The 17539-nt window shown below is 53.2% G+C and overlaps 1 protein-coding gene across 6 annotated transcripts in view; it reads left to right on the top strand.

The window, feature by feature from the left end:
- The window catches only part of HMCN2 (hemicentin 2), a 169643-nt gene that overhangs the window by 131648 nt on the left and 20456 nt on the right, over positions 1-17539 (top strand). For all 6 annotated transcript variants that reach the window (XR_010148824.1, XM_016961863.3, XM_063788167.1 and 3 more), the window contains 13 exons: positions 46-190; positions 1405-1532; positions 2418-2574; positions 3497-3618; positions 4767-4931; positions 6772-6879; positions 7177-7311; positions 7726-7860; positions 8854-9044; positions 9941-10154; positions 11557-11691; positions 12728-12918; positions 14552-14633. Coding sequence is in view for 5 of the 6 variants with exons in the window: in XM_016961863.3 (XP_016817352.3) it covers positions 46-190; positions 1405-1532; positions 2418-2574; positions 3497-3618; positions 4767-4931; positions 6772-6879; positions 7177-7311; positions 7726-7860; positions 8854-9044; positions 9941-10154; positions 11557-11691; positions 12728-12918; positions 14552-14633 (1908 nt within the window). In the remaining variant the exon portion in view is untranslated. The remainder of the gene's footprint in view (positions 1-45; positions 191-1404; positions 1533-2417; positions 2575-3496; positions 3619-4766; positions 4932-6771; positions 6880-7176; positions 7312-7725; positions 7861-8853; positions 9045-9940; positions 10155-11556; positions 11692-12727; positions 12919-14551; positions 14634-17539) is intronic.

Below are 17539 nucleotides of genomic sequence, written 5' to 3'. Positions count from 1 at the left end.
TGGAGCCACAGCTCCCAGCACCACTCCCTCTGTGCCCCTCCCCAGCGGTGCCCACCATCCGGTCAGGACCACCTGCAGTGAACGTCTCAGTGAACCAGACAGCCCTGCTGCCTTGCCAGGCCGACGGTGTGCCCGCACCCCTCGTGAGCTGGCGGAAGGACAGGGTCCCCCTGGATCCCAGGAGCCCCAGGTGGGAGAGGGAAGGGGTGGGCCTCGGGGAGGCTCTCAGGTGCCACTCTGTGGGTTGCAAATCAAACTCACTTGGGCAATTGGAGCAGAAAAGTGACTTTATCATCAGGACGTGGGGTGTCTCAGAACACAAGGACAGGCCCACCACTCATGAAGGTCTCTTGCTTGTTTAACTTGATCAGAAGCCTTGATAGATGGGGCGGGGTAGGGGGCATGAATGGATCTCACGAGATCTGATGGTTTTAAAGCTTCTCTCAGCTTCTCTCTGTGTAGGCTTCATCTCTTTCTCTCTCTTAGCTTCTTCCTTGGTGAACATGGGAGAAACACACCCCCTGACAACCCCGTGGCCCCCAGACCCAGGTTTACAGCTCCTCAGCTCACTAGCAAGTTGTCTGTGAATCCCAACTCTAAATTCCCAGGGCACAGAATGCCATTGGCCCAGCCTGAGTGATGTGTCCATCCCCCATCCAATCAACTGTGGCCAGGGGCGGGATTGCACGGTACAGACATGGCCCTTGGAAAGGGCATTTTTCAGATCTAGGGGCTGCTCTCAGGAAGAGCAGGGTGCTGCGCCTTCTGCGTCTCGGGAGAGGTCAAGCCCAGGAGGGTGCTGGAGATGCCCAAAGCAGCCCTTCTCTCCATCTTTCCAGTGTTGGCTTGGGCTGTGGGGAGCTGCTCATGGCTCTGACCCCCTGACCTTGGCCTCACAGATGCAAGACTCTGACCTCCAAAGTTAGCATCTGTATTAGTCCATTTTCATGTTGCTGATAAAGACATACCTGAGACTGGGCAATTTACAAAAGAAAGAGGTTTATTGGACTTGCAGTTTCACATGGCTGGGGAGGCCTCACAATCATGGTGGAAGGAAAGGAGGAACAAGTTACATCTTAAGTGGATGGCAGCAGGCAAAGAGAGAGCTTGTGCAGAGAAACTTACGTTTTTAAAACTATCAGATCTCGTGAGACCCATTCACTATCATGAGACCAGCACGGGAAAGACCCGCCCCCCAATTCAATCATCTCTCACCAGGTCCCTCTCACAACATGTGGGAATTATGGGAGCTACAAGATGAGATTTGGGTGGAGACAGAACCAAACCATATCAGCATCCTCTCACTGGGAAAGTGGGGGCAGAGGGAAGGGGCTTGCTAGAGACAGCCCTGCTCCAGACCCCGCTGGCTTGCTCATCTCCAGGGCAACCCCCCGTCCATTCTAGGTTCGAAATTCTGCCTGAGGGTTCCCTGAGAATCCAGCCAGTCCTTGCCCAGGACGCCGGCCACTACCTCTGCCTGGCATCCAACTCTGCTGGCTCCGATCGTCAAGGCCGTGACCTACGGGTCTTGGGTAGGTGGCCTGTGGAAGGCCTTCAGTGTCCAGTCCCTGTCGGGGCCCAGTCCTTCTTAGTTTCTGAGTCACCCCAGCTGTAGGAGCCAAGAGCCAATGGTCTTCAAATGTTTTTGACCATGAAGCCCATTAGTAAAAAGTCGTGATCATGCACACTCAAAGGACACAGATGTATTTTAGTGCATATATTACGTAACAGAACAGCGATTCGATTAAGTAAGAAACCATGTACAAAAGGTAAAACAAGTCTGAGACGCCGAGGCAGGAGGATCACTTGATCCCAGGAGTTTGAGACCAACCTGGGCAACATAGTGAGACACCATCTCTGCAAAAAAAAAATGTTTAAATTAGCCAAGCATGGTGGCACATGCCTGTAGTCCCAGCTACTTGGGAGGCTGAGGCGGGAGGATCACTTGAGCCCGGGAGTTTCAGGCTATAGTGAGCCATGATCACGCCACTGCACTCCAGCCTGGGTGACAGAGTGAGACTCCGTCTACAAAAAAAAAAAAAAAAAAGTAAAACGTGAAAGGATAAAATTCAAAATCACTAGAATCAGATGCCCCAGTCTCCTCCCGCTCCAACAGATCAGCTTGTGAGAGGTTGCTCTGGCGGGCCCTGGCCTCAGGTGGGGGCTGATGGGAGTGGAGGCCTGGAGGCTTCAGTCAAGGAAAGGCACTGAGGGGGTGCCAGGCTCAGGGACGGGGAAAGCCCAAAACACCCTGCTGGAAGCGCTGTCTCGGGGCTTTCTCCTGCCCTCTCCCTCTGTGCTCCCTCAGGGATGGGTGGAAGACAGTAGGCAGTGGCTTTGCCTCTGGGCACAGCCTCAGAGAGCCCCCAGCCCCTGTGCCCCCTGCACCTGTCTCCTGACCACTGTGCTCTCCCCAGAGCCTCCAGCCATCGCCCCCAGCCCCTCCAACCTGACCCTGACTGCCCACATCCCAGCCTCGCTGCCCTGCGAGGCCAGCGGCTCCCCTAAGCCCCTGGTGGTCTGGTGGAAGGACGGACAGAAGCTGGACTTCCGCCTGCAGCAGGGCGCCTACCGGTAACGAGCTGGACCTTGCGGTGGCTTCCTGAGACGCACGGGGCGGGGAGGCACTCTCGTCTCACGGGGGCATGGGGCAGGGACGGGGCGGGGTGTGCTCAGGTCTCACTGGAGTCAGGACCAGAACTTGTGTCTCAACTTTGGGGATCAGAGAGTCTTCACACTGAGATAGGGGTGAGGGCACTGGGGATATACAGCTAAACAGAGACATCTGGGCTTTATTTATATCCACCAGAGTCACTCTTGTCTAAAAACAAAACATGAACTGGGTGTGGTAGCTCACACCTGTAGTCCCAGCACTTTGGGAGGCTGAGGTGGGAGGATTGCTTGAGGCCAGGAGTTCAAGACCAGACTGGGCAACATAGTGAGACCCCATCTCTACAAAAAATTTAAAAATTAGCAGAGTATGGTGGTGGGTGTCTGTGGTCCCAGCTACCTGGGAGGCTGAGATGGGAGGATCCCCTGAGTCCGGGAGGTTGAGGCTGCAGTGAGCTGTGATTGTGCCACTGCACTCCAGCCTAGGCAACAGAACGAGACTGTCTCAAAAAAAAAAAAAAAAAAAAAAAAGAATGTCAATTTTTAAAAACTGGAAAACCAGTGTAACAAGCCTAGACCTAGTGAAAATGAAATCAGTAACTAAGACTCTGAGCCACTTTGAAGTGGTTGTTCTTACAGAAGTTATGATAGATGGTTATTATAACAAATGTGCAGGGTTACAGAGAAACAGGGATGAAAATGAAAATCACTCACAAATCCACCAGCTAGACCTATGGGGTAGAAACTTCTAGAAGCCATTTCTAGAGTCAGGGCTGCAGGTCAGATACAGGAAGGGGAAATGGGCGTGAGACCCCCCACAGCCAGAAAGCCACAGCTGGTCTCTATCAGCCCAGCAGCCACTTGGCCGTCCGTCTGTCCACCCCAGGCTCCTGCCCTCCAATGCCCTGCTCCTCACGGCCCCCGGCCCCCAGGACTCAGCCCAGTTTGAGTGCGTGGTGAGCAATGAGGTGGGCGAGGCCCACAGGCTGTACCAGGTGACCGTCCATGGTGAGTCAGGGCAGAGGTGGAGGGGGACACCTGGGATGGGGGCAGTGCCTTCCCGCTCTTGGGTGCTCTCCCTGCCAGCAGGGAATTGTGTGGCTTTTTCCTGTGCTGCACTGGACACCTCCTCCAGGAAGGCCTCTCAGATCCTGCTGGGCCACACTGGCATGACCCCAGCTCCGGCACAGTTCCTGGCACACGGGAGCTCACAGGAGAGGCCTCTCCCAAATCCAGAATGTTCTAAACTCAAATCTGACCTTGTCATCACCCCCGTTAAAAATCCCTCCCTCCACAGCTGCCCGCTGCCCCCAGGATAGAATGCAACAATTCAGCTGGACGTACCAGGTCCTGTGTGGTCTGGCCCTGCCAGATTCAGCTCATGCCAGACCTGCCTCATTCCAGGGTCTAATCAAGCTGCTCAGCTTCTTGTTTCTTGCCTCAAGGGCTTTGCACGTGCTGTTGCCTTTGCCGGGATCACTCTTCCCCTCACTCAGCAAACACCTGCTTTCCCTTCAGATCGCAGGTTAAATGCCACCTCCCCTGGAGGTCTCCTCTGGCCTCCCCTACTCCAAGTGGGAAACCCACGAGTAACCCCCTGTGAAGTTACTAGGCCAGGGTCTCTATAGAAAGCTGTATCCCACTGGGTGCAGTGGCATGTGCCTATGGTCCCAGCTACTCAGGAGGCTGAGACGGGAGGGTCGCTTGAGCCCAGGGAGTCCTGAGCTATAGCGCACTATGCTGATTGGGTGTTCGCACTAAGTTCAGCATCAATATGGTGACCTCCCGGGAGCGGGGGACCACCAGGCTGCCTAAGGAAGGGTGAACCTGCCCAGGTCAGAAACAGAGCAGATCAAGGCTCTCATGTTGATCAGCAGTAGGATCACACTTGTGATTAGCCACTGCATTCCAGCCTGGGCAACATATTGAGACCCCATCTCTGAAAAAATACACTTTTTTTTAAAGAAAAAAAACTATAGCCCCGTGCCCAGAAGGATTTGCTGAGTGGGCAAACGTGACTTCTCCCTCTGTTGCCACCTCCCTCCTTGGCCCTTTGTCGCTAATGTCACCTTGTGTACTAGCTTTACCCCCTGGCCCTGTGGCCGTGAGTGCCCTGTGCCCGCCGGCAGGGCCTTAAGCCTTGTCTTGGGTTTCAGTGCCTCCCACCATTGCCGACGACCAGACAGACTTCACTGTGACCATGATGGCACCCGTGGTCCTCACATGTCACAGCACGGGTATACCAGCTCCGACCGTGTCCTGGAGCAAGGCAGGCGCCCAGCTAGGAGCTCGGGGGAGTGGCTATCGTGTCTCACCATCGGGTAAGTGAGGGTAAGCCACAGAGAGAGGCAGCTGAGGGGAGACTGGGAGAGCAGGCAGAGGGGGTGAAAGGTCACATGGCGGAATAGGATGGAACAATCTGGCCTGGCTCTGCCTCTCCTGGCTGTGTGACCTGGGAGGACCCTCTCGCCCTCTCTGAGCTCCATATTCTCCTCCATGCTCTGCAGTGTTGAGACCCATCAGTGGTTCCCCAAGGCCCTCTGGCATACAAGTGCTATTTCATGGCAAAATAAGAAAAATAATAGCTCCCTGGGAGTTTTTGTAAACCTGGTTTAATCCCATCAGGAAGATCCTCCTGTATTCTGAAGTTATCTTTGGTGTTGAAACTTCCTTTTCTTGATGATATTAAGATAATAGTACATGGTGATTTTTTTTAAGATGGAGTCTTGCTCTGTTGCCCAGGCTGGAGTGCAATGGCGCTATCTCCGCTCACTGCAGCCTTCACCTCCCAGGTTCAAGGGATTCTCCTGGCTCAGCTTCCCAGGTAGCTGAGATTACAGGCACCTGCCATCATGTAGGCATGATTTCTGTATTTTTGTAGAGATGGGGTTTCACTATGTTGGCCAGGCTGGTCTTGAATTCCTGACCTCAGGTGATCTGCCACCTCAGCCTCCCAAAGTGCTGGAATTACAGGGGTGAGCCACCATGCCCGGCCTAACATGGTGATTTTTTAAATGTCTTTGCTTGTCAAAATAAAACGTTGGAAGCTTTATGGAGAGTCTCCAAATTTATTTGTTAGTTCATTAGCGAAATACTAAAGTCTAGGAACCACTGGCCAAACCTGTGATTTTCAAACTCTTCTGAAGCAATAGAACTTCCTTCCAGGCCAGGCGCAGGGACTCACGCCTGTAATTCCCGCACTTTGGGAGGCTGAGGCAGGAGGATTGTTTGAAGCCAGGAGTTTGAGACCAGCCTGGGCAACACAGCAAGACCCCATGTCTACAAACACATTTTAAAAAATTAGCCGGGTGCGGTGGTGCATGCCTGTGGTCCCAGCTGCTTGGGAGGCTGAGGTGGGAGGATTGCTTGAGTGTAGGAGTTCAAGGATGCAGTGAGCTATGATTGCACCACTGTACTCCAGCCTGGGCAACAGAGTGAGACTCTGTCTCAAAACAAAATACGAAACAAAAACTTCTTTCCAATAAGTGTAATAAGTGGTAACAGCAAAGTCCAACAAGTGAAACAAACCACAGTTCTGGTTCCATCTGGGGCTGGGACAGGGGCTGTGGGCAGGCCAGAGTGCCGTGGGCCTTGCTTCCTTCCCCCACCCAGCAGGCCCCCAGGGGTCCACGGAGCACAATTTAGAACCCTTGTCACTTGACTGCCAAGGTGCAGCCTGCAGTCTGGGAAGGTTAAAATGGTGTTCACTGAGTAACCAAGGCTAAGGCCAGGAGGATAAAGGGAGGAGAGGAGGCAGTAATCCTGGGAGGCTTCCTAGAGGAGGTGAGTTTTTAGCAGAGCAAGGTGAGAATGACAGGGTGTGGCACTGTGAGCGGGGGATTACAGGCAGGGGAGTGGCAGATCCTGGAACTTCACAGCCTAAAGGGTCTAGAGACCATCTTGTCTGATTCTTCATTGCGCACATGGGGAAACTGAGGTCCGGAGAGTGGAAGGAACTCGCCCATGTCTCTGCTTTGGGCAGGGCACAGAGGCAAACCTAGATGCCAGGTTCCCATACAGTCACATCCCCCAGACTGTTTGTAAATGGGCAAAGGAGGCAGGTTGAGTGACCAGAGACAGAGTGGGGTTGTGTAGGAGCCCTGCCACCTCCATCCCTGGGGACCTCTGTCCTGATCCCCTCACCCTGATTCCCACCAACAGGTGCCCTGGAGATCGGGCAGGCCCTCCCCATCCACGCAGGCCGCTACACCTGCTCAGCCCGCAACGCTGCCGGCGTAGCCCACAAGCACGTCTTCCTCACTGTGCAAGGTAAGGGTCCGTGGTCCAGACCCCAGAGTTCCTAGGGCCAGGGGAGCAGGTGGAGAGCCAGAGGCAGGTGGGGCTCAGGATGGAGGCGAGGCCCCGGGTCTCAGAGGCCCCGACCTGTCTCCCATGGGATTCTTTGGCAGGAAAAGAATCAGCCATGGCGTCCTTGTTGCTGTGGCCGATGTTTCTAGAACCCCCGTTCTTCTTAGAGGCCTCTCTCTCTCATGCTCCGAGGCCCCCTGGTTGGAGGAGTTGTGTTAAGGACATTCTCAGGACCCTCTGCACCCCCGTCCTTTGTAGCCTCCCCGGTGGTGAAGCCGCTGCCCAGCGTGGTTCAGGCAGTGGCAGAGGAGGAGGTGATGCTGCCCTGCGAGGCCTCAGGCATCCCCCGGCCGACCATCACCTGGCAGAAGGATGGGCTCAACGTCGCTACTGGTGAGGGCCCCTGGCAGCCAGCCTGGGAAGGGAAGAGAAGAGCGTGGGCCTGGGCGGGGCGGGGGGGTCCTGCTTCCTGCCCTGGGAGACCCCGCAGACCTGCTGAGAGGTCCTGGAAAGCCCCTGGCCTGCCCAGATACGCCCCCACCCTTGCTCTGGCCTCCCCGTCCCCAACCCTTCTCCTGTCACCATGGCCTGAGATGCCATCCGAGCACTCGGTGGCTGAGGTGGGAGGTCGGGAGGGGGCAGCTGAGCTGGGCTCAGGGTCAGGCTTCTTGGCTCCTTCTGTCCCTTGGTCATTCTGTGACCCCAGCAAGTCATTTGCTCCCTGTGAGACAGAATAGCCCAATCTGCCCACCTCGGGGGTCCCCAGTCCCAGCTCCCAGGCCCCCGATTTTCTTCTTCCTCGTTCAGGAGTGAGTACCCAGGTCCTACCAGGCGGACAGCTGCGGATTGCCCATGCCAGCCCAGAGGATGCTGGAAACTATCTCTGCATCGCTAAGAACAGTGCGGGCAGTGCCATGGGGAAGACGCGGCTGGTGGTGCAAGGTGGGAGTGAGGACGGGGCCGAGGTGGGCCCTGGCAACTGAGGGGCTTTGAGGCTTCTGCAAGCTTCTCCCTTCCCTGCCTGGCAGGGCACACTGCTTATAGTTCTAGAAGGAATTAAGGGGAAAACATCTCTCATTGTGCGCCTGAGTTCTGGTTTCAGACATAAACTCCCATCCCCTCTGCCTTCTCTCTGGCCCTGTGGAACACAAGTCTAGCATCCCTCATTCATTCCGGTTTCCAGTAGCTGTAGCCTCTCTGGCCCTGCTCTGGCACACACACAATTACATGTGCCCTTCCCTTAGTTTGATCAATCATTGGCTTCAAAGATCAGGTGGCATCACTGGCCAAAAATCTACAAAGTCTGCTGGGAATATTCAGTCAGGCCAGTCGTGTCTTGGCCCCCGTGGCCTGCTTTGTGGTATCTCAGTGGCCGTCCCCGCCCGCAGCTATGTAGGGCTGGAGTCAGACTCTGGCTGTGAACTCAGAGGGGCTCCTGGCTCCAGGCTTCCTCCGCTTCTCCTTGTCCAGCGTGCTCCTCTCCCCTCGGACCTGTAGCATCGCTGGTCACCAGACCAGCCAGACACCAAGCCAGTGACCCTCACTCCGCCCAGCATAGCTCCTCCGCAGGGATGCTCTGTGACAGCTGCCCTGCTTTTGTTCCTGGAGGTGGCCTAGTACAAGGTCCAAGTGGACCCTGCCCAAGGCCTCTGTCCTGCAGCTTTTAGTCTTCTGTGTGTGCGTGTATATGTGCATGCATGTGTGTGTGTGTGTACACGTGTGCACAGGTGCAATGGAATCACCGTCACAGCTACACCAAACTCAGGGAGTCCCCAAATCATCCTGAGCACGGGCAATGGCCTATCACTAGGGAGTTGGAGGGGGCAGGTGATGGCCAGGGAGGGCTGAAGGGCTGGGCCAAAGGCCAATGGCCCCGGGATGGTGTCAGCCGCCTCCCTGAGCCCCGGTTCCGAGTGGGCCTCCCTCTGCCCGCAGTCCCACCAGTGATCGAGAATGGCCTCCCAGACCTGTCCACCACCGAAGGCTCCCATGCCTTCTTGCCTTGCAAGGCGAGGGGCAGTCCTGAGCCCAACATCACCTGGGACAAAGATGGCCAGCCTGTGTCGGGCGCCGAGGGGAAGTTCACCATCCAGCCTTCTGGGGAGTTGCTGGTGAAGAACTTGGAGGTGAGGCACTGCCCCAAGGGGCACAGCAGGGAATAATGGCTGAGACCCCTGTTTGTCATGCTCTGCGCTGAGCCCTGTGCAGCCTTTAACCCTGGGAGCCTGGGGAAATCAGTGTCACCATCCCGGGTACAGACGGCCAGAACTGAGGCTCAAAGTGTACCTAGTTGTCCACCATTGCCAAGAGGCAGAACCCAAATTTGAACCTGGACCTCGGCAGCCAGCCCCTGGGGAAGGGAGGGAACTCGGACTGGGGCTCAGGGATACGGCGATGACTTTGTGTCCTGAAAGTCTACCCAGTTGTTGTCAACCATGCGTTGGCATTAACCGTCCTCTGGGTTTTGGGGAATGTTGAGCCAGGGGTATGGGTGGGACCCCCAACCCCCTTCCCCTCAGGACTCATCAGATTCTGCAATTTTGTGATGAGACCCTCTCCAGATGGGTTCAGTGGACACACCTAGAGGGGTCAGAGGCATTGGACCCGGCCACCCAGGGAGCCTGGGGGTGCAGTGGTGAGCGCACCGGCCCTGCTTGAATGCACCATAAAACTCCTCCTCTTGGAGCCCCTGTTGGGCCCTCTATCAGGGCACCAAAAGCAAGGCCTGCAGTGCAGGTCAAGTTCTGAGGACAGGGTGACACACAGTAGGTGTTTGGTAAACACTGGCTATTGCGATCATGCAGTCAGGGCTGGGGTTATGAAGCAGCAGAGCGTGTGAACGCTGTAGGGCAGGGCAAGGGCGCGGTGGTGATGCTGATCCGTTTGCTAGCTGTGTGACCTTGGGCAAGTCACTCCCCCTCTCTGGGCTGGATGCTCCATGAGAACCTTCAAGGGTCAGGGGCATCCTGACCTATGCCCAGGTGGGGGCAGTTCTCCAGCCAACCCCTTTCTTTGCTCACAGGGCCAGGACGCAGGCACCTATACCTGTACCGCTGAGAATGCCGTGGGCCGGGCCCGCCGCCGCGTGCACCTCACCATCCTGGCACTGCCTGTGTTCACTACCCTGCCTGGGGACCGCAGCCTGCGCCTTGGGGACAGGCTGTGGCTTCGCTGTGCAGCCCGGGGCAGCCCCACCCCTCGCATTGGCTGGACTGTCAACGACCGGCCAGTCACAGGTCTGGGTCTGCTGGGCATGGGTGGGACAGAGAGCCAGGACACCGGGAGGTTAAGAAGGGAGGGCAGGTGGGGAGACCCAACCTAGTGGAAAGGAAGAGGTTGTCAGCCAGCCCTGTTGGTTCTGGGTCTTCCAACGTGGCCCTATGTAGGGGGACAGGGCAAACCCAGCTGTGGCCATATGTGACAAGCCATATATCAGAGCTGGCAAGAGGCCACCTGAGAAGACTCAACCCAGAAACCTCAGGGCCAGGAAGGGGAGGCCTGTGTTCTAGTCCAGAGCTGCTGCTCCCATTGTGGGACCCTCAGCAAACCCCTTTTGCTGGGGGCCCATGGGGACTCTGTCCTCCTACTAGAAACCCAGGCGATGTCTAGGGAGACACAGGGCCTGTGGAGTACCTGCTGGGTACTCAATGTTTGCTGAATTGATAAATTGCTAAGTCCCCTCCACTGCAAAATGATACTTTCCTACATTAGGATATGACATCACACATTCCTAACTCTGAGTCCCCAGGTGTGGAATACCCACGCACACCTGTGGTGAAGGCTTTGCTGGGCCCCACCACTTCCTGGGGAGGGACCTTGGGCAGGTATAATAGTTCGGCCTGTCTGAGCGCCGCTCTCCATCTGTCAAATGGACATAACCAGGGGTCCTGAGGACAGAATGACAATGGAGGGGCCGTGCTCGGCACAGGCCTGGCCTGGAGTAGATGCCCAATTGATGGTACTGCTTGTCTGTATTCCTCTCCTAGAGGTGATGGCCCACCCCAAAGGAAAAGTTCATTATTAGAATCCTTCTCTCGGCCGGGCGCGGTGGCTCACGCCTGTAATCCCAGCACTTTGGGAGGCCAAGGCGGGTGGATCACCTGAGGTCAGGAGTTCGAGACCAGCCTGGCCAACATGGTGAAACCCCATCTCTACTAAAAATACACAATTAGCTGGGCGTGGTGGCACATGCCTGTAATCCCAGCTACATGGGAGGCTAAGGTAGGAGAATTGGTTGAACCTGGGAGGTGGAGGTTGCAATGAGCTGAGATTGCGTCATTGCACTCCAGCCTGGGCAACAAGAGTGAAACTGTCTCAAAGAAAAAAAAAAAAGAATCCTTCTCTCTAGAAATCATGGCAGTGTTTCAGTAAGTGCCCTGTGCTGAGAGGCCCCCAAAAACCTGCCCTTGACCGTTTATCAAACACACAGTGTGCACTGGAAAATGGTAGAAGGCAGGTTCATTAACCGCAGCCTTCAGTGTGGCCTGTGCCTCCCAGGAACGGGTCTGATTTGATCAACCTTCACCCAGGACTCCCATCTGTTTCTGCATTTTTATTAAGTTCCTGCAGGTACCCAGGCACCAGGGAAGTGTTTAGGGCAGGAGTTCCCTGCACCCGACTTCTCTTTCTCCACCACAGAAGGGGTGTCTGAGCAGGATGGAGGCAGCACGCTGCAGCGGGCCGCTGTCTCCAGAGAAGACAGCGGGACCTATGTCTGCTGGGCGGAGAACAGAGTGGGCCGCACGCAGGCAGTCAGCTTCGTCCACGTGAAGGGTAGGGCACATTCCCCAGGTGGCTTCTCTCTCAAGACCTCCAGTCTATTGGGACCCAGTCTATTGGTTTCCTAAGAACCCAGCCTCCTGTCCTCTGAACTAGTGGTTCCCCACCCTGGCTGCACGTTAGAATCCCCTGGGGGACTTTAAATTCTGAAGTCCAGGTTCTACCTCCAACTCTGTAAACCACCTCTCTGGGGTGAGGCCTAGGCATCAGTATTTTTGACACTCCCAAGACGACCCTGGCTGCAGGTAGAATTGGAATCTGACCAACTGCCCTACAGCACTACCTGCAGCTGGATGGTGCCAGGGTAGGAGGAGAGCATGGAGGCCAGGGCATCCTGGCAGAAAAATGCCAGAAGCTTGCCAGCCAGCCAGTTGTCCCCTATGACCTACTCATCCACCAGGAGTAGCACAGGAGCCCTCGGTGACGCCATGTCTTAGTTTGCACAACCTCAGGATGGGTGGGGCTGGATAGGGGGAATGAGCAGCCCCAGGCACCAAAAGAGAACTGCAGCTTTTGGTAGATCCAACCTCAGGAAACCAGGAAGGATATAAGCCAGTCCAGAGCATCCAAGAGTGTTTTGAGATTAGCATGAATCTCATAGTGTTGCTTTGTACAACAGAGGTGTCTAGGGTTCTTGTTTTTTTATAGTTATTGATTTCCAAAGTACCTGGCAGGTACTCTACTGCTAGTGTAATCCATCTGTGAAAGAGAGTATATGACACGCGTAACACTGCCTTCCTGCCTGTGCCCATCTCGGGCATCACTAATCAATCACAGCACTGTTCTCATTCAGCTTCAAATGCTTCTCAGCACAGTTCTTGGAAAGTCTTTGCCAGTCTTTGTGACTTGACCCATGACATGAACACTGTTTGCTGTTCCTGATGCACTGACTAAACACAACCACGCTGTGCTAGCAGGAGCCTCTGGAGGCCCCTGGAGGCAGGAGTTGGGCAGTCCTTTGGGGTTTATGGGAGGCTGAGCCAGCAGGGAACCTCTTTTCTGACAACTTGCTTGATGTCACCCCATGCAGAGGCTCCTGTCCTACAAGGGGAGGCTTTCTCCTACCTGGTGGAACCTGTAGGAGGCAGCATTCAGCTAGACTGTGTGGTGCGTGGAGACCCAGTGCCGGACATCCGCTGGATCAAAGATGGCCTTCCACTGCGGGGCAGCCACCTCCGGCACCAGCTGCAGAATGGCTCGCTGACCATCCGCAGGACTGAGGCAAGGCGGGGTCTGGCACCTTGGGTGGGGCCACCGAGGACAACTCTACGCTTTTTCTGATTGCTCAAGAGGGTTCTTCATATTGCCCCCTCTGCTTCTGCAATGTACAAAGCACCTCCCTGCCCATTCCTCAGATATCCTCCCACTAGCACCAATATTGACCTCCAGCCACTGGGCTTTTCCGTTCCTCCGTCATCCACCCATTCAATGGAGCGAGTTAGTTCTACCTCATAGGATTGTAATTAGAAATCAGTGAGATGTCTCATACCCATTATTTAAGAGTGATCTGTGGGTAATGCCTCCAAAATGTTGTTATTAACCTCAGGGGGCAGGGTAGGCAGGTAATAGTGCTCCCCATTTACAGACGAAGACACTGAAGTTCAGAGAGGCCCACAACCAATAAGTGCAGGAGGCAGCGCCCCCACCCCCAGGTCTCCTGCCTCAGGCCCCGTGCTGTTTCCAAAACCTTGGGCCCTGGGGCAGCCCCTCTCAACTTCCCTTTTGTGTCTCAAGTTCTGGTGATTGTGCAGAAATCCCCAAGTCAGTCCTGACTCAAGTTCATCTTAGGGGCCTTGATCTCACCCATTTGGGAACCTTTCTCTGGGTAGTAATGATAATAGGACTAGTAATAAGAGTAGTAGTAAGAGCAGTGGTAATAATGGCTCCTGTTACCCAAGTACTAACTGTGGGCCAGGCACGGGGCCTTGCACTTAGCAAGCATTATTCCATTTGATGCTTATAAGATCCTAGCAGTTATCACTCCCATTTTACAGAAGGGGTAACTGAGGCTCCAGAGGCATGAAAATGTCCTAAGTAATGGGCTCAGGGCAGTAAGCAGTGAGGCTGGGATTCAGTCCCATGTTGGTCTGACCTCCAAACCTACACTCTTAACTTTGTGCCATGCTATCCCCCCCAGTCCCTTGGGTGTGGCCCCCCAGATACCATCTTCTGGGAGTGGACGTGGCCTCAGGCTGCCCCAGGCCCATCTGATGGTGGTGCTGCCACTCAGAAGTGATGTGAGCCAGCGCGCCACCTGAGTTCCATCACATATCCATGGGCCACCTGTTAGGGAAACGCTGCAAACCATCTCCCTTCTGGAAGACTCACTTTGCACACTGGCACAATAAATGCCCTGAGAGGTCCTGCAGTTCAGACTGCCATCCTGTTCATACAACACAGGTGTCTAATGTTCTTGTTTTCCTATAGTTATTGATTTCCAAAGTACCATAACATGTTGTCAACTCAATGTCTCCCAAACTTACTTGACCATGGAACCCTTTTCTCCAAGGAGTCTCAAATAATGTGCCATGGGACAGTAAGATTTCAACGTACACAGTTTGGAAGAGGTGGATCTACACCATGCTTTTCCAGCAAGTTGTTCCACCTAAGGCAACAAGGACCTTAGTCACAGCCCCCTGTTTTCGGGTGTGAAAAGGGGCTGGATTCTCTTTGCATGTCTGCTGACAAGTGGTCACAGAGGCCCTTCTGTTGCTCTGCGGGGGATCAGGTGTCCCTGGCTGGTTCACAGCCTAAGCCCCTTGCTGGCTGGCTGCCCTCAGTCCCCTACCCAACTGTCTGAGCCGCTCATCTTCTTCTCTGAGCACCATGTCCCCTCTCCTATGCCCACTTGCAGAGGGACGATGCGGGACAGTACCAGTGCCTGGCAGAGAATGAGATGGGCGTGGCGAAGAAAGCGGTGATCCTCGTCCTGCAGAGTGAGTCTCGGCCTCAGCAGAGTGGGGACGTGGGAAGTGTGCTTGGGGACAGCAGTGGCGTGTGCAGCCTAGAGGGCAGACAGCAGGGCTGGGACTTGGAATTCTTTCATTAATACTTACTTGGAACACACATTGAATCCTACCAAATGTTTCCCAAATGTGGGGTGACTGAGACTCAGGACTGAGCTAAAGAAAACCTGGCAACCTGGGCCTGGGGGAACTGGGCATTTAAAACTCAGACCAGCCGTCAAGATCACCGCGACAGCTCTCGCATGTGCCAAGCAGCTCGTAGTTTACCAGGTGCTGTTTGAGCCTCAGAATAACACTGTGAAGTTGTCTCAATAGGGATTCTGTAGAAAATGTTTTATTGAAGATGAACACCTGTGGAGAAGAGCCAGGATCCTAAGTGCAGAGCTCGTGAATTTTTACAATGCGAACCCACCCAGTTAACCAGCAACCAGATCAAAGAAATAGGACAGCGCCGGCTCCCAGCCTCCAGCATGCCCACCTCTGCTTACTGCCCCCTGCCCCAATAATCACTGTCCTGGATTCTGCCTCTTAAAAAAAAAAAAAAAAAAACTTTATTGAGTTATAATTTGCATACCATAAAATTCACCCGTTCATGCAATGCAATATTATTTAACCTTAAAAAGGAAGGAAATTCTAGGGCTGGGCTCGGTGACTCACAGCTGTAATCCCAGCACTTTGGGAGGCCAAGGCGGGTGGATCACCTGGGGTCTGGAGTTCAAGAACAGCCTGACCAGCATAGTGAAACCCTGTCTCTACTAAAAATACAAAAATTAGCTGGGCGTGGTGGCGCGCCTGTAATCCCAGTCATTCAGGAAGCTGAGGCAGGAAAATCACTTGAACCCAGGAGGCAGAGGTTGCAGTGAGCCAAGATCCTTCCATCGCACTCCAGCCTGGTTGACAGGCAAGACTCAATCTCAAAAAAAAAAAAAAGAACAAAAGGAATGAAATTCTGACACAGGCTACAACATAGATGAACCTTGAGGTCATTATGCGAAGTGGAAAAAGCCGGTCACAAAAAAACAAACACTGTATGATTCTGTTTATATGAGGGGCCTAGAGTGGCCAAAAGCATAGAGACCCAAAGTAGTATGGAGCTTGCCAGGGGCTGCAGGGAGGGGAGAAGGGGGAGGTAGAATTTAATGAGTCCGGAGTTTCAGTTTAGCAAGAGAAAAAAGTTCTGGAGATTGTACAACAATGTCAAATACTCAACACTACTGAAGTGTACATTTACAAATGGTTCAATGATAAATTTTATGTAATGTATTTTTTTACAACTATTATTGTTACTAATATTTTTTGAGACAGGGTCTGGCTCTGTTGCTCAGGCTGGAGTGCAGTGGCGCCATCTCTGCTCACTGCAACCTCCGCCTCCCGGGTTCAAGCGTTTCTCCTGCCTCAGCCTCCTGAGTAGCTGGGATTATAGGCGCACGCCACCACACCCGGCTAATTTTTGTATTTTTAGTAGAAACGGGGTTTCACCATGTTGGCCAGGCTGCTCTTGAACTTCTGACCTCAGGTGATCCACCTGCCTTGGCCCCCCAAAGTGCTGGGATTACAGGAGTGAGCCACTGCACCTAGGGCTTGTGCTCATTCTTAAATGGATTTGTTTATTTTACTAGTGAGTTTCTAGAGTTCTTTACATAGCATGGATATAGCCCTTTATCAGATACATGATTTGCAAATATTTCTCCCAGTCTGTGGCTTGTCTTTGCATTTTCTTAATGGTGACTTTGAAGAGCAAAAGTGTTAAAATTTGGTGAAGTCCAAATTTATCCATTTTGTATTTTTTGAATCATGTATTTAGGGTTACACCTTTTAAAAATCTTGGCCTAATCTAAGGTCATCTTTTTCTTTTCTTTTCTTTCTCTTTCTTTTTCTTTTTTTTTTTTTAATATTTTTGGGACAGAGTCTCACTCTGGTGCCAAGGCTGGAGTGCAGTGGCAAGATCTCAGCTCACTGCAACTTCCACCTCCAAGGTTCAAGCAATCCTTGTGCCTCAGCCTCCCAAGTAGCTGGGATTACAGGCACGCACCACCACACCCGACTAATTTTTGTAATTTTAGTAGAGACGAGGTTTCATCGTGTTGCCCAGGCTGGTCTCGAACTCCTGGCCTCAAGCAATCCACCTGCCTCGGCCTCCTAAAGTGCGGATTACAGGCATGAGCCACTGGGCCCTACATTTTCTTATATGATTTTTGTAGTTTTAGTTCTCACATTTAGGTCTGTGATCCATTTTGAGTTAATTTTTGTGCGGGGTAAGGGTCTGACTTCCTTTTTTGCATATGGATAGCCAATTGTTCCAGTACCATTTATGTTGATCTTGAATTTCTTTCAGTGATGTTTTGTAGTTTTGAATGTACTGGTCTTATATTTTTGTTAAATTGATTTTAAGTCTTTTTATTATTGTTGATGCTATTTTGGGTGGAATTGTTTTCTTTGATTTTTGGATTTGTAATTGCTAATATGTAGAGATACAGTTGAATTGATATCATATCATCTATGAATAGGGACAGTTTGACTATCTTTCTTTCAAATCTGCGTACCTTGAAGTTTTTTGCTTTGCCTTATTGCCTTGGTTGGACCCTCTGGTACACAGTTGAAGCAGCGAGAACAGCCATCCTTGCCTGGTTCCCTGGTTTAGGTGGAAAGCAGTCAGTCTCTCACCATGGGGCATGATGTTAGCTGTGAGTTTTTGTGGATGCCCTTTCTCAGGCTGAGGAAGTTCCCCTTTTGTACCTAGTGTGTTGAGAGTTTTTGTCATGCATGGAATAGGTTTGTGGTTCCAGACAAGATGGTATAGATGCACTTCTCCCTATTTCTCTTGCTAAGGACAGCTAAACACCTTGGACTTTATATAGAAGCAAACATAAAGAGCC

Source organism: Pan troglodytes, chromosome 11 (assembly GCF_028858775.2).
Source record: "Pan troglodytes isolate AG18354 chromosome 11, NHGRI_mPanTro3-v2.0_pri, whole genome shotgun sequence".
Lineage (NCBI taxonomy): Eukaryota > Metazoa > Chordata > Mammalia > Primates > Hominidae > Pan > Pan troglodytes.
Note: the sequence above shows the minus strand (reverse complement) of the source record. Positions and strands in the feature narration are given on the sequence as shown.